This window comes from Oryzias latipes, chromosome 20 (genome assembly GCF_002234675.1).
Source record: "Oryzias latipes chromosome 20, ASM223467v1".
Classification (NCBI taxonomy): Eukaryota; Metazoa; Chordata; class Actinopteri; order Beloniformes; family Adrianichthyidae; genus Oryzias; species Oryzias latipes.
Window position 1 is genome coordinate 21,192,163 of NC_019878.2, and position 18,718 is coordinate 21,210,880.

Below are 18,718 nucleotides of genomic sequence, written 5' to 3' on the forward strand. Positions count from 1 at the left end.
ATACATTAATGCCATGAGTCAATTACCACTCAAAATAAATTGAAAAATGTTGCATGGTTGTTGGGTTTTCGTTAACATCAGTAGTCTGAAGTGGAAAAGAAAGGTTTCTTAATTGAAAATTAATTTTGGCAAGGAATTGGATTTAGTTTTTAATGGCTGCCTTTGCATTAGTTCCTAAAAAACTTGAAGAAGCAGAAATTCATGGGCAATTTTCTCAAGATGTTGTGGATTCTTCTATGAATGGAAGTCTATTTTGAAACAATATTAATAGAATGCAAACCAACATGTGATGAATGTCAGTATCTTGCAACTGACCTAAATTAATCTTGTTCTGTTCTTTTAATTCTATATCATTATTAGTTTCCAGTTTTTTCCAGTCTTTCGGTCCCTAAGACCAAAGCAGGGCTTTTTTCCTTGCCCATACAAGGAGTGTTACCGCCCATATCAACTCATATTTGCGCCGACACCGCCCCTTTTACCATATTTGGAGCGTCACCGCCCCTTTTAAATCAGACTTTGGCCGACACCGCCTACATTACCATATATGGGCTGTCTGGCGGTCTGCTGGGGCTCCGTCCACCCGGCAAAAAGTGCACGAGTACTTGGTGTGCTCTGGAGGCTCCTAGTCACGTTCTAAGTAAGATCTTTGTCAGCGATTACTTATTAAATATTTTATTTCTGATTTTAGTCGTTAAACTGATAGTGGTGAGGAACCCACCGGTTTTGGACGTTTTCGTAGCAAACCGGGCCTTTTGCTGAAAGCCATCATCAGGCCTATCCGTCTAGTATTTAGCTTAGCCGGAAGGCCGGCGGTTATGGTGTTCGTTTATTTGAAGAGTTTATAGCTTATCCTTATTTCTAAAACTCTAAATCTATGGCCCAATGTTGCTCTCGAGATATTTTGTTGGAATTTGTCCATTTTCAATTCTATTCTTTTGGGTTTAGCACACCGGTACCGTTAGCGGTTTTTGCTACTAGCTAACTCGGCTAATCACGCGTCACATTATGGAAAATTTTTACGAACACTAGATTGAAATTTGTATAAATCGAATTCCGTAATTGTTAGTTTGGGTGCCGTTATTTTTGGGGGCACAATTGTCGTTCGCGACAGGGTAATGTTTAAATGAACAACAACGCGCAACACTCGCGTTGGTTTACCGGCATTTTAGCGAGCAGTAGCGTGCTCGTCGTCGTAGCAGTTTCCTTATGTAAGCTATTAGTCATCTTTGCTCTGATTCATATTTACAAGAACTGTTATGGGTTTGTTATACCGGGCTTCAATGTATTTTGTTGATGTTATTATATGTGAAAATGATTTTTCTAGTAATCTATTGTGTTGTCCGGCGTAGCTTTGCGCAACCATGCCGTCAGATCTGGCTAAAAAGAAAGCAGCGAAGAAGAAGGAGGCCGCCAAAGCCCGCCAGCGCTCCAAAAAACCCGAAGACGCGAACGAGGAGAATGACCAGGCCGAGCCTCAGGAGAACGGAGCGGACAGCAATGGTAGGAACAGCAGTCGTCATGCTTTAAAAAATAAAATAAAAAATGTGGCCCCAGGCGCCGGAATCTAACTGTGCGCTTGGCTCCTCCGTTTGCTTTCAAGGGGTTGCCAACTTGACCAAAGAGCTGGATGAGTTTGAGCTTCGGAAGACTGAAGCCAGAGCAGTGACTGGAGTTCTTGCCTCCCACCCCAACAGCACTGATGTCCACATCAGCAGCCTGTCGCTCACCTTCCACGGTCAGGAGCTCCTGTCCGACACCAGCTTGGAGCTCAACTCGGGCAGGCGGTATGGTCTCATTGGCCTCAACGGCACAGGTACTGGAGTATTTTTGGTTTTCATTTTAGACCTACACTTGTTTTAACTCCACAAACTCCTCGACTGTGGTTCAAGAGGAGCAGGAGGAAGTGTGCCTTTACTATGGTCTGATGGGATCATTTTGGCTGTGAAATAATGTGCGATTAACTTTTTATTTTGGCCTCATGAAAGGGTCTTTGAGTGTTAACTTAAAGGATGATGTTTAGTTAATGTACAATTAATTAAACTCGATCGAGTCAAACTAATGCGTTTCTGGACGTTTTTCTCTCAGGGAAATCCATGTTGTTGTCAGCCATTGGACACCGTGAAGTTCCCATACCAGAGCACATAGATATTTACCACTTAACCCGGGAAATGGCCCCCAGCGACAAGACGGCTCTACAGTGTGTCATGGAGGTGGATGAGCAGAGGATCATGCTGGAGAAGGAGGCGGAGAGGCTGGCCCACGAGGACTGTACGTTTTATTTAGATTAGATTAAGCAGAATATGCAAAAAAAAGTTTATATTTGGCCATTTTTGGAAACCCTTAATATGTTGGCTTCAGTGTAGTTTGATATCTGAAGGACCCAAACCCCACAGATTGCAGTGATTTGAGTCTTTTCTGCTCACAGCTGAGTGTGAGAAGCTGATGGAGCTGTATGAGCGTCTAGAGGAGCTGGACGCAGACAAAGCACAGATGAGAGCTTCCCGGATCCTCCACGGTTTGGGTTTCAGTCCTGCTATGCAGCAAAAGAAACTACGGGACTTCAGTGGAGGCTGGAGAATGCGGGTTGCTTTGGCCAGGTAAAGGTCGGATGTGTGGCCTAGGTCAACATCCTTCATTATCATGATTCCCTGAACCTTCTCCTTGCAGAGCTCTTTTCATCAAACCATTCATGCTGCTGCTGGATGAACCGACCAACCACCTGGACCTGGACGCCTGTGTGTGGCTGGAGGAGGAGCTCAAGTCGTACGTTCACACCACCAAAAATTGTTTTGTCTGGAGCCGTCACACTGCACTTATTTATGCCCCTGATCTCGCTTCTAAGGTTCAAGCGAATCCTTGTGCTCATTTCACACTCGCAAGACTTCCTGAATGGCGTGTGCACCAACATCATCCACCTGCATCAAAGGAAACTGAAATACTACACGGTGAGAACGGAGTTTTCGCCAAGCTGAGATGTTTGGCGGTAGGGTGACTTGCCGTAAAAATGATCCTGAATGAACGGAGCCGCATGCGGCTTCATGCCGCTAAATATGGAGGTTGGAGTGGGCACTAATTTGATCCGAGCTGACGGATGACCTTGCATTTCTATATTTGTTAGGGTAACTATGACCAGTATGTGAAGACCAGAGAGGAGCTGGAGGAGAACCAAATGAAGCGCTTCAACTGGGAGCAGGACCAGATAGCACACATGAAGGTAAATGGATGGAGATGTGAAGAGGTTTGGGCCGTTACATAAGTTATGACTTGTCCTGGGGTGATTATTCCTAGATGGGTTTTGATTCTGCAGATACTTCAAACAAAGTAAGAAAAAAAAAAGTGAAATGATAGAAAAAATGTTTCTCCGAGTGTCAAAATCTGTTTATATACAAACTCTGTTGTCGTCGGTTACAATAGAGGGTTGTTTAGCCTCTACATCGCTGTGCTCCTTCCAGAACTACATCGCCCGCTTTGGTCACGGTTCTGCAAAGTTGGCCCGCCAGGCTCAGAGCAAAGAGAAGACGCTGCAGAAGATGGTGGCGTCGGGTTTGACTGAGAAAGTTGTGAATGACAAGGTGCGGCGTTCTCACTGCTAAAAGCTGCTGGTTGATCACATGTGGTGTGTGTCACGTTTACCTGTTTGGGTTTTTTTCTTCCAGACTCTGTCATTTTATTTTCCTCCCTGTGGGAAGATTCCTCCCCCCGTTATCATGGTTCAGAACGTGAGCTTTAAGTACAGTGACAACACGGTGAGTAGAAACGCAGCCCCTCCATGCATGCACCTGGATGAACAGGGGAAAAAAAAGAGAACTGACATCTGGCTTGTTTCTGCAGCCGCACATTTACAAAAACCTGGAGTTCGGTATCGACTTGGACACCCGGGTGGCTCTGGTGGGGCCCAACGGAGCGGGCAAATCCACGTTACTCAAGCTGCTTATGGGGGAGGTCGGTTCTCTGGAGGCGAGCGTTTTTCTGCTCCCGCGTGAAAATACGATCACTGGACTGAAGGTTTTTGTGTTTTGTAGCTGCTCCCGACTGACGGCATGATCCGCAAACATTCTCACGTCAAGATCGGCAGATATCACCAGGTAAAACCCGGTTTAGTCCGTGGAACTTGGCACTGCTGTGTAAACATGAACTTGGAACTACGGCTCTGTTTCTTCAGCATCTTACGGAGCAGCTGGAGCTCGACCTGTCTCCACTGGAGTACATGATGAAGTGTTACCCTGAGATCAAAGAGAAGGAGGAGATGAGGAAGATCATCGGCCGATATGGTCTCACGGGGAAACAACAGGTACGGTAGAAACCCATCGGGGATTCTCGTCAGCTGTTCCAGCGCACTGAAGGTGAACGTACGGCTTCCAGGTCAGCCCCATCCGGAACCTGTCGGACGGTCAGAAGTGTCGCGTTTGTTTTGCCTGGCTGGCGTGGCAGAACCCCCACATGCTGTTCCTCGACGAACCCACCAATCACCTGGACATCGAGACCATCGACGCTCTGGCAGACGCCATCAACGAGTTTGAAGGTGGTATGATGCTCGTTAGCCACGACTTCAGGCTGATTCAGCAGGTATGCGGGCGGTCCGGATGTTTACAAGTTCTGTTTTTAAGATTTACATTTGACCCCCCGCATGTTTGCTTCCAGGTGGCTCAGGAGATCTGGGTGTGTGAAAAACAAACCATCACCAAGTGGAACAGGGACATCTTGGCATACAAGGAGCATTTGAAATCAAAGATTGAAAAACAGGCGCATGATATCTGACGCATCACTCCCGACTCTTCTCCTGGACACGCCGTCAGAGGACGAGCGGTAAACGCCCAACTCCAACAGAAACAGTCTTATGCATCTTCATGGACTTGTCTCTAGTACGTGTTCTGTATTCTCAGTTTGACATTCGGTCTATCCTGCTCTCTGATTGGCTGATTCTCCTGGAGCATCTTTATTTTTGAATGCATTCCCTTGTGTTGTCCTAAGACATTTTTTTTTGGCCCATCATGTATACAGCAGCTTTTAGGTCCTATTTAAAAACAAACTTTTGCGTATTCAAGAAAACAGGTCTGCCTTATTTAACAATGTAATGCAATAAAAATGTCTGAATAAACAGAACAGAAAAAGATTCTTAAGACTTTAATTTGACTGTTTGCATGAAAAGGAGAAAATAACCTTTAAGAAATTCAGAAAATGTGATTGGATGATGAATCTTTGGGTTTTGTTTTCACATTACAAGTGAAGTAAAACGGATCAGAATGAATAGAAAATCCAAAACTAGGATGGAGAGAGGCATGAGGCCAAAGAAAACCAGAACCTAAATACAGGAGACGTTATGACAGACAAGAACCTTCAACTGCCTTTAGAACCTGAGGACTGCCTTACTTTCCCTCCTGCTCACATTAAAAAGCATATTTCTAGCAACCACTCTGCAAATCCATGCCTTACAATCTACATGCACCAGCTATTTCAGCGCTTCGCTCCAAACCATCGCAGAGAAATTCATCAGGCGGAAGAGGCTGCATTCTATGCGAGTGAGTACGACGTCCCTAAGCTAACCCAAAACGGGATCCGACTAGAGTAAAAGGCTCCGGTTTACGCTCCAATCTTGCCATGCGTGATTGTCGGCGGAGCAGCAACGCGTTCCGGCCGCTCAGTCCTCGTCGGAGACTTCGTCTGGCGGGATGGTGCGAGTGTTGCTGGCCCGAACGCTGCCAATGTTGGTCAGAGACAGCAGGCTGGCGACGCCCGTCCCGCTCACGCCGGTGCCGTCCAGGTTTACCTGAGACAGGTGCATGCGTTTCAGGTGTTTCAGACCTGGGGAGGGCAAACGTGGCGGGTTAGTTTGGATGAAAGGCTGCTTATAAACGAGCAGATTAAGGACTAGTTCAAGGCTTACCGTGGTCTGTGATTCTGGTGCGGCTGAGGTTGAGTTTGACGAGCTGCTGACAGAGGATCAGACCTTTCCTCACCACTGTGTCGCCCACCTGTGTGCTCGCTAGACCCAACACCTAAGAAAGAGAACACTACGCTGAAATGACTTCCACTGTTATGAATCCTCAGGAAACTGACCTCACTCATCCCATCAGTCGCTTAAAATTTAACATGAATATTTAACATATTTGATCTAAATTTTCTGAAATTATTGCAGGAAAAAAAGTTTTTTTTGACAGTTTATGGTCTTTGTGTCGTGTCAAAATATTCAAAAATAAGAAGCTAGGGTTTTATCTCCATGGAGACCATTTTATTTTTTGATGGCCTGGATGTCGAAAGGACGCATAGAATATTTGGAAGAATTTGCAAAAGAACATGTTTGGATTTCTACAGCAACGGATGTTTTTTGCTGACTACAAATACTAATATGCTCATATCGTATCTTATATTGTTTTGTACAGAGTCAAATTTTCCATAAACACCCAACATTTTTTTCCCCAAGTAGCTTCCCAATGATGCTCAAGAGGTAAAGAGGCGATAAATCCCAGGATGAGTGTAAATTTGTAGCTGGGCCTGAAGGGGTTTTATTTACTTTAATTCAAGAGGGCGGCCACGTGTCGAGCTCATAAAGTGAAACCCCGTGTCTGTGCGCGTATCGCTCCAGGCAAAGTCATGTGACCGATGCAGCCACTGGCAGTGATTTTTGATTATATTGCAGAGAAAACTTGCTTTGGGCGAGTTTTGCGTCAATTTGGCGTGTTCTAGCTAGTTTTTATCATCTAAGCTATCTTTTATTTTGAAAAACATTTTTGTTTTGAAAAATCACCGGATCTTCTCTGATACATTTGTCATTAGGGTGCGAAATCAATCCAGCGGCGAGTTTAACAGGGTAGAATTTTTTTTCTTCTTCTCTGACCCGAATACGCGCCCAGCTTCCAGCTGTTCTCACGTTTTCCCCGCCAACCTGCGTTTGATGTTTTAATAATTAGGCTTGTGGAATTATTTCATAGTTTTAATTTTGTTTTAGGCTTTTTCCATTTCAAACTGACTCATTTGAAATTTGTTTTGAAGCTCTGAAACGCTTCACGAGGCCTCATTTGCCCATCACTAGGAGTTAAAGCACTTGAAATGTTAATGATATGGAGTAGGGTTGGGCGATGTCCCCTAATTTGGCCGTTGACGATGTTTGCCGTCAACCATCGGGATGGACGATGACCTCGTCGGGGGGGGGGGGGGGGGGGGGGTATTTTTACATTTTTCGTTCTTATATAACTGCTATTCGTTATTTTGCTTTTTTCATTTTATTTCCCAACTAATGGTTAATCCGCGATTATCCAGTATAAACGGAGGGAAGTGACTTTAACAGAAAAAGTAACAAGCAAGATAGAAAAGAAGTGTAGTCGCTCCCGCACTTAATTAGTGAAGTGGACCGGCGGACCGGTCCACGCGGACTTAAAGCTTTGCGTTTGATGGGAAGGGGGGGGGGGGGGTACATGAGCGGTATGTGTGGGAGATTTAAGACTGCGATCCGTCCCGCAGCTCTAGGGGTACAAGCAACCGAACTCAGAACCGGGTCTAAACGTGTGTCGGAGCACAGCTCGGATCGTCAGCACACACAGCGGTTTGAGCTTCAAAGCAGAAATGTCGCTCAGTCCTTAGAAAACATTCAAACAATCACGCGGATTTGTGTTTCCAGTCGTGTCCCGACTATATAAAGGCTGATGTTATTCTTACATGTTTACGTGCAGCCAGCAAGCAGCGTCACCCAAAGCTAATGTTGTTAGCCCGTGTTAGCATACTGCTAATCCTGGCTCCGTTCAGAAAAAGCACTGACCACACGGATTAAAATTCAAATGATGAGCGAACAGGTGTTTGATAATAACCGTAACATTATTAAAAGCACGAAGATCATCTCGTATTTTACCGAGCTGACATGTATAGCCGCTCGGTGCTGTTATGGTTTTGTATTGAATTGTTACATTCAATAAAGTTTGGAAAAAAAGCCGCTCGGCGGAAGTTGTATCCCCTTCCGGTTTTCAAACTGCGCATGTGCGAATACTGCGCATGTGCGAATGATTTATTCCGACCGAAATTGTGACCTTAGTGAACGTTTTTATATTCTGAAAACATTTTTCTGGGCCCATCTACACGGTTGGATTCTAATCCGACCATTGATCCCATCAGGATATTTTGTACATGTAACCGCGGCTTATGGTGTCGACGCGCAACGTGGCGGGGGCGTGGCATCACGATGGTGGTCTCTCCATCGGGATGTCAGTCACCCATCACGATGGACGATGATATCGTCCATCGGCACAACCCTAATATGGAGCTCCATCAATAACAGAATTACTCTAGGGCCGGTTCTTACAGGTAGAAGACAAAGATGTATTGGAGTGTCACCATTAGAGACTTTCACCTAATCCAAACCAACCAGAACCGATCCACATGAACTTTATCTCCCTGTATCTACTGTGGCTCCAGCTTCGTTCTGTTTCCACAATCCCTGAGTGATGCATATTTACAAAACCGCACATTTATATGAGATTTATGGTATAAAATCTCGGCGGACCTGAAGGTGCGGCAGCTGCGTGATGAGCTGGGCCACTCCTCTGCTGGTGACCGCAGTTCGATCCAAACAGAGCTGCTGCAGCTCCTGCATGCCAAGCAGGGAGGGAAGACCCACGTCTGTCACCTGTGTGTTGCTAAGTGACAGCTTCTTCAACCTACAAACAGTGGGAGGAAAACGCAGGTTAGTTCTCGTGTGAAAGGAGAGCAGCAGTGGAAATAACGCTGAGGCGCGAGGGACCAACCTAGTCAAGCTGGAGAGCTGGCGGACTCCCTGGTCTGTGACGTGGGTGTAGTCCGTCAAGTCCAGCTCGCACAGCAGAGACAGCCTGGAAATGAAGGACAGCCCGCCGTCTGTCACAGTATGGCGTCCAGGGAGGGTGAGATGAGTCAGCTTCAGACCTAAAGTAAGAAAAGACTCACTTTTATTTCCTGCTGCTGCTGCTTCTTTTTTCAGATCCTTCCCACTGACGAACCTGAGACTATTTCAAGGGTTCGATTTCCATCTTGAACTGGGATTCCTCCTAAGCTTAGAGAAGACAAAGCGGGATGGGCAGCGAGGTTCTCCAGAGTCTCCTCTGTCACTCCTGTCCCATCCACACTGAGAGTCTGGAGACTGGACATCTCCGCCAGCGCGGATACATCTTTCACCTAAACAAAAACACACCAGCAACACAAGTTTAAGACGACAAACAACTTCCAAAAAAAAAAAAAAACTCAAGCCGTCTGAATTACCTTCGTATGCTTGATGCTGAGCAGTCGCAGCTGTGGGACGCAGGCGGGCAACGCCGCCAGCGTGGCTTCAGTCACTGCCGTCTGGTTCAAGCTGAGCTGCTGGAGGCAGGACGGAGCCGACTGCAGGTATGAAACCATCCCAACATCCGTCACTTTGGTCTGATCCAGAGACAGGAAACACAAACTCTTCAAACCTGGAGGACACAGACGGAACAATTCAAGAGGGGTTTTAGTGGTTACCCAGATCTGTTGATTAAGGTCCCACTCCGATCATCTTCTGATCTGTTTTCAAAGAATTCCAAGTGGTCTTTTAATTAGGATTATGCTGTTTTTAACCAAAATCTTTTCTAGGACATAATTTCTGCAAAGCGACAGGAATTCAGTAGAGATTCACCCCCCCCCCCCCTCCCCCCAAGTTGCAACCCTGTCCCCCTTCCCCTCCTTGCTTCTGAGAGCCCTTTGTTTACATGCTCTCCTGCTAGCTCACATCCTCCAAACTAATGCTACGTACACAGCAGGCATGTCATGAGCGTTCACACTGGACTGATACCAGCAGATGTCCTCGCAGTTAACACTTGGTGTGAAACGTTGCAGAGGTGAAAATATATAATTTATATATAATTTCAGCCAGGCACATACTGCAGTTCTTAAATTCTCCTTCATGATCAATTTTCAAACTGTTGGTCCTTTCTTTAATCAAAAAGGGAACGTCACTACCAAATCTGGATTGGTTAAAGTTCAAATGGTTCAACAGCACGTTTTGTACGTGGAGCCCAAAAACGGGCGTAACAACGGACGTAGCGACGCGTAAGTTTTGAGTAGACTTTGAATAGACTCGTTTACATAGACTTTTCGTTGGAAGTGGTCGCTTGAACGCGCCGTGACCGTAGCGTACCATTGCTGCTGCGACAAAAACGGCGAGAAATATCGGAGCTATCCAGCTAGTTTTGATCCAGACCCCAGCTCAGACGTGGACAACAAAAACCTTCATGGATTTCATCGTCTACGAGTGGATGCACCAGAATGGAGAGGAGCAGGGAGCTTGTTCAAACTGGGTCACAACGATTGAAATAAAGAATAAGCGTAATTTGGTTTAACCCTTGTGTGGTGTTCATATTGTTGTTACTCAGCCAGTGTTCGTGGGTCTGGTGGACCCGTTGCATGTTGTGGTTTTTAATGCCTCACAATCAAACACTTTGATGTTAAAATACTTGACAGATGTTTACCTCATCCATTTACAATCAGTATATTTGGTTAATATTTGCCCTTTACCTTTGTTAGATCACATTCATAACTTATTATTTAAAACGTGATAAAGAAAATCAATTAAAATCAAGATATGAGTGGAAACAAATTTTCAAGTGAAGCAAGGGTTTTTCAAAACTACTGACTTTTATTTATTTGAACACAGAAACTGAACCCATTCAGGTGCACAACACAAGCTGAACACAGAGTAAACCTATTAGTCAAGACAACACATCAGCCCCATTGAACACATGGCCTTCTAGCCACTAGCCAATACAACACATGGTCCTGCTGCTGACGGCCTGGTCCTGTGGCTGGGTGCTGATGGCTTCGTTTTGGAACTGGCTGATACTCAATCAAATGGTAAATGGTAAATTGCGTATATTTATATAGCGCCTTTCTTCCAAAAAGGACAAAGCGCTTTACAGTCACAGACCCATTCACCCAGTCACACACACATTCACTCACACATTCAGACACTGGTGGCGGCTCTGCTGCCAAACACAGGCGCCCGCCTACCACCAGAGGCAAGGTGGGGTTCAGTGTCTTGCCCAAGGACATTTCGACTCATGGGCGTGCAAGGCGGGAATTGAACCTGCAATCTTACAATCATGGGTCGACCGCCCTACCGCTGCCCCACGGCAGCCCCAATCTAATCATCTTCTTCAGAGACACTGTCAGACTCTGAATTTTCAGAAATGTGATCCTCCAATTCTGAAACCTCCTCTTCTGAATCGTCTCCCTCTACATTATCATCAAAAACGTCTCTCTCTTCTAAAATCAATTCCAGGGCCCTCTGCGCAGAAAGTCTTTTGGCCATTTTGATCAGTTGTGATAAGAAACCACACTGGCAAAGCTATATTTAACGTGTCCCGCCTCCAATTTGTAGCAAATGAAGAGCGAGATATTAAAGATTCCCGCAAGAAAGTCAAATGGTCAAATGTGCGGGAGAACGAGAGCAAACAGAGTTGATGCTTGAATTATTCTAACAATGTTGCAACCATGTGCGGGAACCGCAGGTGCAGAAACAGAACTCACATTTACAGTGAATGCTTCTCTCTCTGCCACTCTCTCACTGGTCCCACCCACCCACCCACCCACCCACACACACACACCCCCACCCACCCACCCACCCACACACACACACCCACACCCACACCCACACCCACACCCACACCCACACACACACACACACACACACACACACACACACACACACACACACACACACACACACACACACACACACACACACACACACACACACACACACACACACACACACACACACACACACACACACACACACACACACACACACAGGTGGAGGACAGAGTGTACGTACATAAAACATCAATTTCTACACTTCTATTAGCCCCGGGTCCAGTGGACCCAAACATCTTATATGTAATAGAAATGTGTTGGGGGGGTATACGGTGTGTGGTCATTAAAAATGTATTCTGATATATGTTCTTCACAGAAAATGAGCCAAGGCCAGTGAGTCTGAGTTTGAAAAATTAATTAATTGTATCATTTTTCTTTTGATAAAAAATGAAAACGGGTCCCACAGACCCAAACACCACATAAGGGTTAATATATCGCCTCCACCATCAGAATAATGTTCAAAACACAGTTTTCCTCAGAGTGGTACTGTAAAGTGTAGCAGGAGTCGGACCTGTGATGTACTGCAGGCAGGAGTCCGTCAGTTTACTGCAGGAGGCCAGGTTGAGGTACTGGAGTTTGACGAGGTTGGAGAGGATGGACAAACCTGAGTCTGGGCAGAAATGATTTACCAGATCAAAGCATTTGAAGAAAACATTTGGGAGAAGTTTGAATCATTGAGGAGCAGACAGAAAAGTACCTGTGATGAGGGGAGAGCTGACCAGACTCAGGTACTTTATGGCTGTGAAAGCACGCAACTGTCGCAGGAGCTCGTTGGTGGAATAAGGATAGCAGTTTAGGACAAACTTCTGTAGCGGGCAGCCGAAAAACAGCTCCAGGGTGCGCGGGCGGAGCAGCTTCTCCCGGGCCATGTGGTTGAGCAGAAGCTCCACCAGCTCCGGGGTCAAGCATGCCAGGCTGCTGCTGTACTGCATGCAAGGAGCTGAGAGACGACAAGGGCTGCGGTGAGCCGCCGGAAACGCTCCAGGGACGTTTGACAGAACTTTCAGACGGTACCGGTCATGAGGTGGACGGCCGCGTGAGTGGCCAAGGCACAAAGGGATGGCACGTTCGGTGTCCTGAAGGGCCTCTTGGGTGGAGACGGTTGTCCCTGGGAGGAGCTGTGGTCCTCCTGCTGTGCAGCTCTCTGAAGTCGCTCCACTGCGGCCAGACCCGCCGCTACGGGCGCCACAGGGCCCGTCCCATCCTCAGGGTCCTCTGCGTTCTCCTCTGGAGCATCTCTGTAGCAGAGGACAAGACAGATATTTTTCATCGGATATTTAACTGTTACACCCTTATCTGAAGGCTAGTAAAATGATGTAACATAAAGATAAAAAAAAAACAACTTAAGTAGGCCAGCATGGTAAATCGCAAATTGAATGTAAAATCAAGCTGTGCCATATCGCAAAAGACGACAAAAATTGCAATAAATGGTGACCTTTAATGTGTTAAAACAAATGTTATGGCAGCTTGAAGTATTTAAGGAATCAAACTAATCCCTTTATGCATTTGATCAATCAGATGGAGGCCTTTATGTAGACGAGGGTTAACTCCTATTTCAATTAAACTGTTGCAGTGAAATCGAAATTATGTTTTGCTGTTTGTTCATGTATCGCAAGTTTTATCGTCATCGTAATATTGATCACCAATATCGCGAGTTTTCCTCGTATCGTGCAGCCCTAAACTCAAACATCCCAACGACCCAAAAACTCCCACAGAGGCCCAGGCTGGAAGTAAACTGAGATTTATGTGCAGAAAAAAGAAAACTAAAAATAAATAAAATAATAAAATAAATAAATACAAAGACCAAAAATAAAGAGGAGAAGAAAGACAGACATCCTCCCACTCCAGCAGATACATTAAAAAAACAATCAGAAAAACACTCAAAGTACAAAGAAACCCCACAAAAATGACGAACTTAGTTGTAACATTAACAAACGACAAAAAGGTAAAAAATCTTTGACATTTTCAATGTGACCCACTGAAAAATGTTCAAACATGTCACTTGAATTCTTTGTGTGCGTTACTTTCAGACCATTCAATTTTAATGTTATTTATATAGCCCATTATTACAACAATAGTCGTCTCAATGGGCTTCATACCAGTAATTGTATAGTAAACATGAAGTCATAGAATTCAATAGGTAATGCCTAACTAAGAATATTTCATTTAAGGCCAAACCAGATCATCTAAATGTTTGTTTTCACATCAGCTACATTTCATGTTTGCTTTTCTTACGGCGCGTTTGAGCGAAAATGTCCCCACCGCCTCATCTTCATCAGTGAAAATGAATTTTGGCCAATGCGAACTGAGGTTTCCGCCAGGACTCTCACCTGAGTCGATTTCCTTGCTCAGGCCAGTGATGCCGTGGCTCAAATCCAGGCCGAATCCTGTTCTCCGGAAATAACGGCAGCCCGGGAATTCCTTAAAAAGAAAGCCCAAGAATCAAGCAGACGAATGTTTTAACACTAGTTCAAATTCACTCACTCTGCAATACTTTAGATTGCAGATACGAGATTCTCTCCAAGGATAAAATCTCTTCAGAATAAAAGCAGCACATATTCCAAAGGGCTGAATAGGATTGGCTAAGCCGCAGCAGTGGAGCTAAGCCAGGGGTCGGGAACCTTTTTGGCCAAGAGAGCCATAAACGTCACATATTTTTAAATGTAATTTTGAAAGAGCCATACAATAATGTAGTGTCCCTTCCCCACACTGAGGCACGGAGACTTAACCTCTTTTAAGGTTCTTTATTCTGGTTACTGCAGACCGCAACGAACGCCGTACAATTAATTCAGCAACTCCTGAATCTCTCCCGCCGAGACGAGAGCGCTTCTCCCAACTTTATATCCCCCCCCCCTCCCGCTCCAGCCCTCCCATTTCCCTTATTCGGCCCATGGCTGAACCCCATTGGTCCAATCTAACAACAGGCTGAGCGACAGAACTGAGAGCCAATCAGATCTCTGCTTGATGCGTTCAATGAACTCCAGAACTTTTAACGCGGCCCAACAGCCAAGTTAAACTCAGTCCGCGACAATATGTTTAAAACTAAATATACAAATGAATGTGTGCATTTGATTTAATTTCAACATTTTTAAAGTACAATAAGTCTGTGGATTCTTTTTAATAACATTGTTATTCTGTTGCTAATAAATGATGAGTATTTCTCGTGGTAGTTTTGCTGATGGTTTAGTCCGGTTGATACGTGGTGAGTTTCTGCTTCATGCAGGCGTTGAGACTTTAAACGTGATCTTAGGTCTGAATGTTCTTTAGATGTGAGACTGACTGCTCACATGCAGATACGGAGCCAAACACACACTCACACGCTGCAGTGAGTGACGGGCAGCGGGGTTTACGTTTTTACAATCCCTGCGCGATTCACCTGCTGCCGGTCCCCACAACACCTCACCCCCACCCTCTGCTTTCTTCCTCACACCTCCCGTCCCCGCAACTGCGCGCTCTTTCTCAGAGACGGGAGCGCGCACTTTTAGGCACGTCAATTCAAAGGTTTCCGGCTGGTACAAACTCTGTGAAATAATAGATAACAGTAAACTGATGGCGCTGGCGCAGATTTCTCTTTCTAAGCACCGTTACTACTGCGCGCCTCTGGCATCGCATCGCGCACGAGAAGGACTGGTCTAATGAGTAAAAAAAGTATAATTAAAGATTTGTCTGCGAGCCACATGTGACCATCAAAAGAGCGTGCCATAGGTTCCCGACCCCTGAGCTAAGCAACACTATACCTAATGTACTTGAGAAAGGAGAATTTGCTCACGTTTCCGGATTACTGAGGGTTATTATTAATAATCTAAATGTCAGAAAACTTGTCTAATTTATCATTTTTAAATCCTTTTTTAGGCTTAGTCGACTGTAACTGACCAGAGCAATTTAAAACAAAAATACTTCTGCAAAATAAAGACTGGAAACAGAAACAGGAGGATAGAAGAGGTCTAAGGAAATAAGAAGTACCATTAAGTACTTGTTCCTCTTCATTTTGCTCCTCTTCATCTTCTATGTCAGGCTCTTCTGGATTACCTGGAGTCAGTCTCTGTCCTCGACCTGCACACATCAGGAACACCACAACGTCCAAGTTTTTTTATTTTTTTTATTTTATTTACCAAGGCTGTGTCCCACCAAGGTGGGGTAGCCTAGACAAGGCACACAATTTTAGCTCCCTCTGTCTCTTCCCCAAACCCTCCTCCTTCAGTGTGTGAGTGTGTGTGTGTGTATGTGCGTGTGACTGGTCTGAGGTTAGGGGGTCGTAAAGAATACTACCAACGTATTCCCCGAAACTTCTGCAGCATATGATGAGTTCTGTAACCTTCTATTACAGCATTATGGATGAGATTTAACTGCTTGTGCTATCTTAGATGACCCCACCCTTACTTTGACGTGTTCTCCCTACCATGACAAATGTGGATAAAGGTGGAAAGATTTCATGTAATACTTGGACACCAGTGAAGATCACAAATCATTAAAGAAAAAAGGTTCAGCGCACTGTCTAGTGGGTCTAGATGACCCAACTCCCAACGTTAAAGTGCCTAGGATAGCACAAGAGTTACAGGGTTAAGTACTTGCCCCAAAAATGAGAAGGTCCAGACTGTGACGGTCCAGGCGGAGGCATTCCTGCATAGTTTACCGCCTCCTCCCACAGATGGTTAGGCAGAAGTGGTGGTAAAGGAGGGTCCTGCTGTCCTGCCGCCACTTTTTCAGGAATTTGAGGTTCGGGAGGCCCGGCACACGGAGATGGCTCACTGGGACTTGCTGCTGGGGGTTCTGCAGGACCGGGCAAACTCTGAAGCGTCTCTGGAGGATTGGTCTGAATGCACAAAGCAGCGTTAGGCGTGAGCCCCAGGGAGCGCAGCGAGCACGCAAGCTCCGCTTCCCCAAAGCGTTTTCGGGGAAAACCCTGAAGGAGAGAAAAGGAGGGTAGGGAAGGGTGACGTCCGGTGATGTGCTCCACAACGCTCTTTAGGGGGGCATCAGCTGGGAAGTGTTCACGCATGGACTCACCAGAAGGCAACCGAATCTTCAAGAAAAACAACAACAAACAAAAACACAGGTGTATAAAAACTGATCATTGATTATATTTGCATCAAATTAAACTGCAACAAGCATTTCCTCACCATGAGGACGCAGTTGCTATCTGTATTTGTCTGAATCCTTTTTTCAAGTTTCTCCCCCTGACAAGGTGGCGCCTCGGTAGCAGCACTGGAATGATTTTTCTCTTGCAAGCTCCTGCGGTCTTCAGCTATCCTTTTTAACACCAGATCCCGCTCCTAGCAGATGAGATCGAGAAAAAAAAAAAAAAAAAAAAAAGATTGGAGACCCGACCGTAAAGGACAGGTTATGAGTTTTTAGTATGAACTGACCTGTTTCTTCTGTTTTCTTTCTGCTCTGGCTTTCTGAGCAACACGCAGTCTTTCCTTCTCTTCAAAGTCACTCTTGTCTTGTTTGATCCGGGACTCTATTGGAAGTGGATCTGGGGACTCGCTGCGTGACTGTGGTGGCTTCAGAACCAAAGAGGGACCTGCTGTTTAGGACAGAAATAAATCAAATCTGATGAGATTAGTGAGCATATTTGGCATCCAGTCGTCGTTCATTAATCACAGGAAGTATGTTTTAATAATACGGTAGAATCCACGAAGTGGGATTATAGGCTGTAAAACTCTTCACTACAGGAGATCTAAAGCCAGTCAGGTTGCAGAACAAAATCTGCTGTTTAAAAAAAAACATACAAAATTGCACTATATAGCAATGAATCACTGTAAATAATAACGGATTACCTTCATCATCAGGGGTGTCTGAAACGGAGGCGCTCGCCACATCTTTGGGAGGATTGAAAGCAGAAAAGGCTGAATCGGCTGGCTGTGAGGATTGCTTGACCAGCGTGTGTCGTGGATGATGACCCTGTAAGAGCCTATCGGCAACAAAAGAAAGGTTTTCGCAAATATATTCAAGACTAATTGAAACATGGCACTTCAGTTTCTGAAAAGCCTTTGGATTACTCACCACTCAGCAGCCTCTGTCACAGAAAAATGCCCTGACTGAACAGCTGCCTGGATCTGTTCTTCTGTGAAGCCCATTTCAGTGAGGGTGAGAATCAACTCCCCAATCGTCTGCAGAAACAAAAAAACCTGTCACCCCAGGTGACCCCAAAAGACTCGACAGAAACTCACAGGAAAGCCTCTTTAAATCATCAACAAAAAACATTTTTAATCAAGAGCTGCACGGTCTATAAATGTACTTTGTTATATTCAGCTTTTTCTTGTTCAGTTGTTTCCTTCCAAGAAGTCTAATAAATGAGTTTCCCACATTTTTGTGACACTATTGGACACAACATTACTAATATTTTATGTTTAACTCCTAGAGAACATTCAAAAAATCATTTATAAAGCAAAAATGTAAAATATATTTATTTATTTTTTTCATTTAATTTCTATGTTTTCTCTTACATTAGCATAAATAACATGTCCAGGCTTTTTATAAATTAATATTCGATCAACAATTTGTTGTCCTCCAATTAGGTGGAAACACAGAAGATGTTAAACATTTTACATTCTCTTCACTTCCATGGTATAAATATGCACGTGGACACATTAGGTCTCGTGTTATAACTGTTATGGACGTAGATTTAGTTCAAAATAAAATTGTTTTAACCAGATAAATGAATGTAGACCGGATTTTTTTTCTTATTGGTTAGTTGGTGTAAGTGATTAGTTTAAAGTAGGGAAAGAGCGAGTTTAAAATGATTACTAAATCAAAAAGTGATGAAAAGTTGACGTCAACAAGCTGTCATTTCAAATAAAGGATGTCTACAATCAACGTTAGCACAGGAGCTAGCTAGCTGAGGCTATAGCTCAAAGTGTTGGCTAATAGTGCTTTTAGGAGCGCGTGACGCCCACGGAAGGCTGTAAGGATCTTACCGAAGAGGCCGCAGAACTCATGTCGCTGTCTCGAGACAACCGAAGAAAAAGCAGAGGGAAACACGTAAAAAATATAAACTTTGTTTACTGCTTGTTTCTGTTAAGAGAGCAGACTGCTATGCTAGTTTACGTGACCTCTCTTGTAATGGATTGTGGAGACAAAACAT

The 18,718-nt window shown here is 44.8% G+C and overlaps 2 protein-coding genes across 3 annotated transcripts; one reads left to right on the forward strand and one right to left on the reverse strand.

Annotated features, from left to right (window-relative positions):
• Positions 1–506: 506 nt before the first annotated feature.
• On the forward strand, positions 507–4,954 carry abcf2 (ATP binding cassette subfamily F member 2). Its single transcript, XM_011489041.3, has 15 exons — positions 507–637; positions 1,350–1,500; positions 1,601–1,813; positions 2,086–2,268; positions 2,426–2,597; positions 2,668–2,763; positions 2,843–2,945; positions 3,119–3,214; positions 3,453–3,572; positions 3,657–3,746; positions 3,832–3,942; positions 4,023–4,085; positions 4,163–4,291; positions 4,363–4,566; positions 4,642–4,954. Exons 2-15 carry the CDS (start codon positions 1,362–1,364, stop codon positions 4,756–4,758), a joined length of 1,836 nt encoding a protein of 611 aa, XP_011487343.1. The 5' UTR covers positions 507–637; positions 1,350–1,361; the 3' UTR covers positions 4,759–4,954.
• A 154-nt stretch (positions 4,955–5,108) lies between these two features.
• On the reverse strand, positions 5,109–18,718 carry LOC101165183. Of its 2 annotated transcripts, none has more exons than XM_023950053.1 (17): positions 18,552–18,718; positions 17,638–17,744; positions 17,412–17,545; positions 16,998–17,155; positions 16,752–16,904; positions 16,204–16,654; positions 15,595–15,684; positions 13,962–14,052; positions 12,646–12,869; positions 12,329–12,571; positions 12,143–12,241; positions 9,223–9,416; positions 8,964–9,138; positions 8,733–8,889; positions 8,492–8,645; positions 5,885–5,996; positions 5,109–5,802 (listed from the first exon to the last, which is right to left on the reverse strand). In XM_023950053.1, the coding sequence occupies exons 1-17, from the start codon at positions 18,570–18,572 to the stop codon at positions 5,639–5,641; spliced, it is 2,727 nt and encodes a 908-aa protein (XP_023805821.1). In that variant the 5' UTR covers positions 18,573–18,718; the 3' UTR covers positions 5,109–5,638. The 2 variants fall into 2 exon arrangements, with proteins under 2 accessions (XP_023805821.1, XP_023805820.1); XM_023950052.1 differs by having other exon boundaries at positions 16,998–17,158.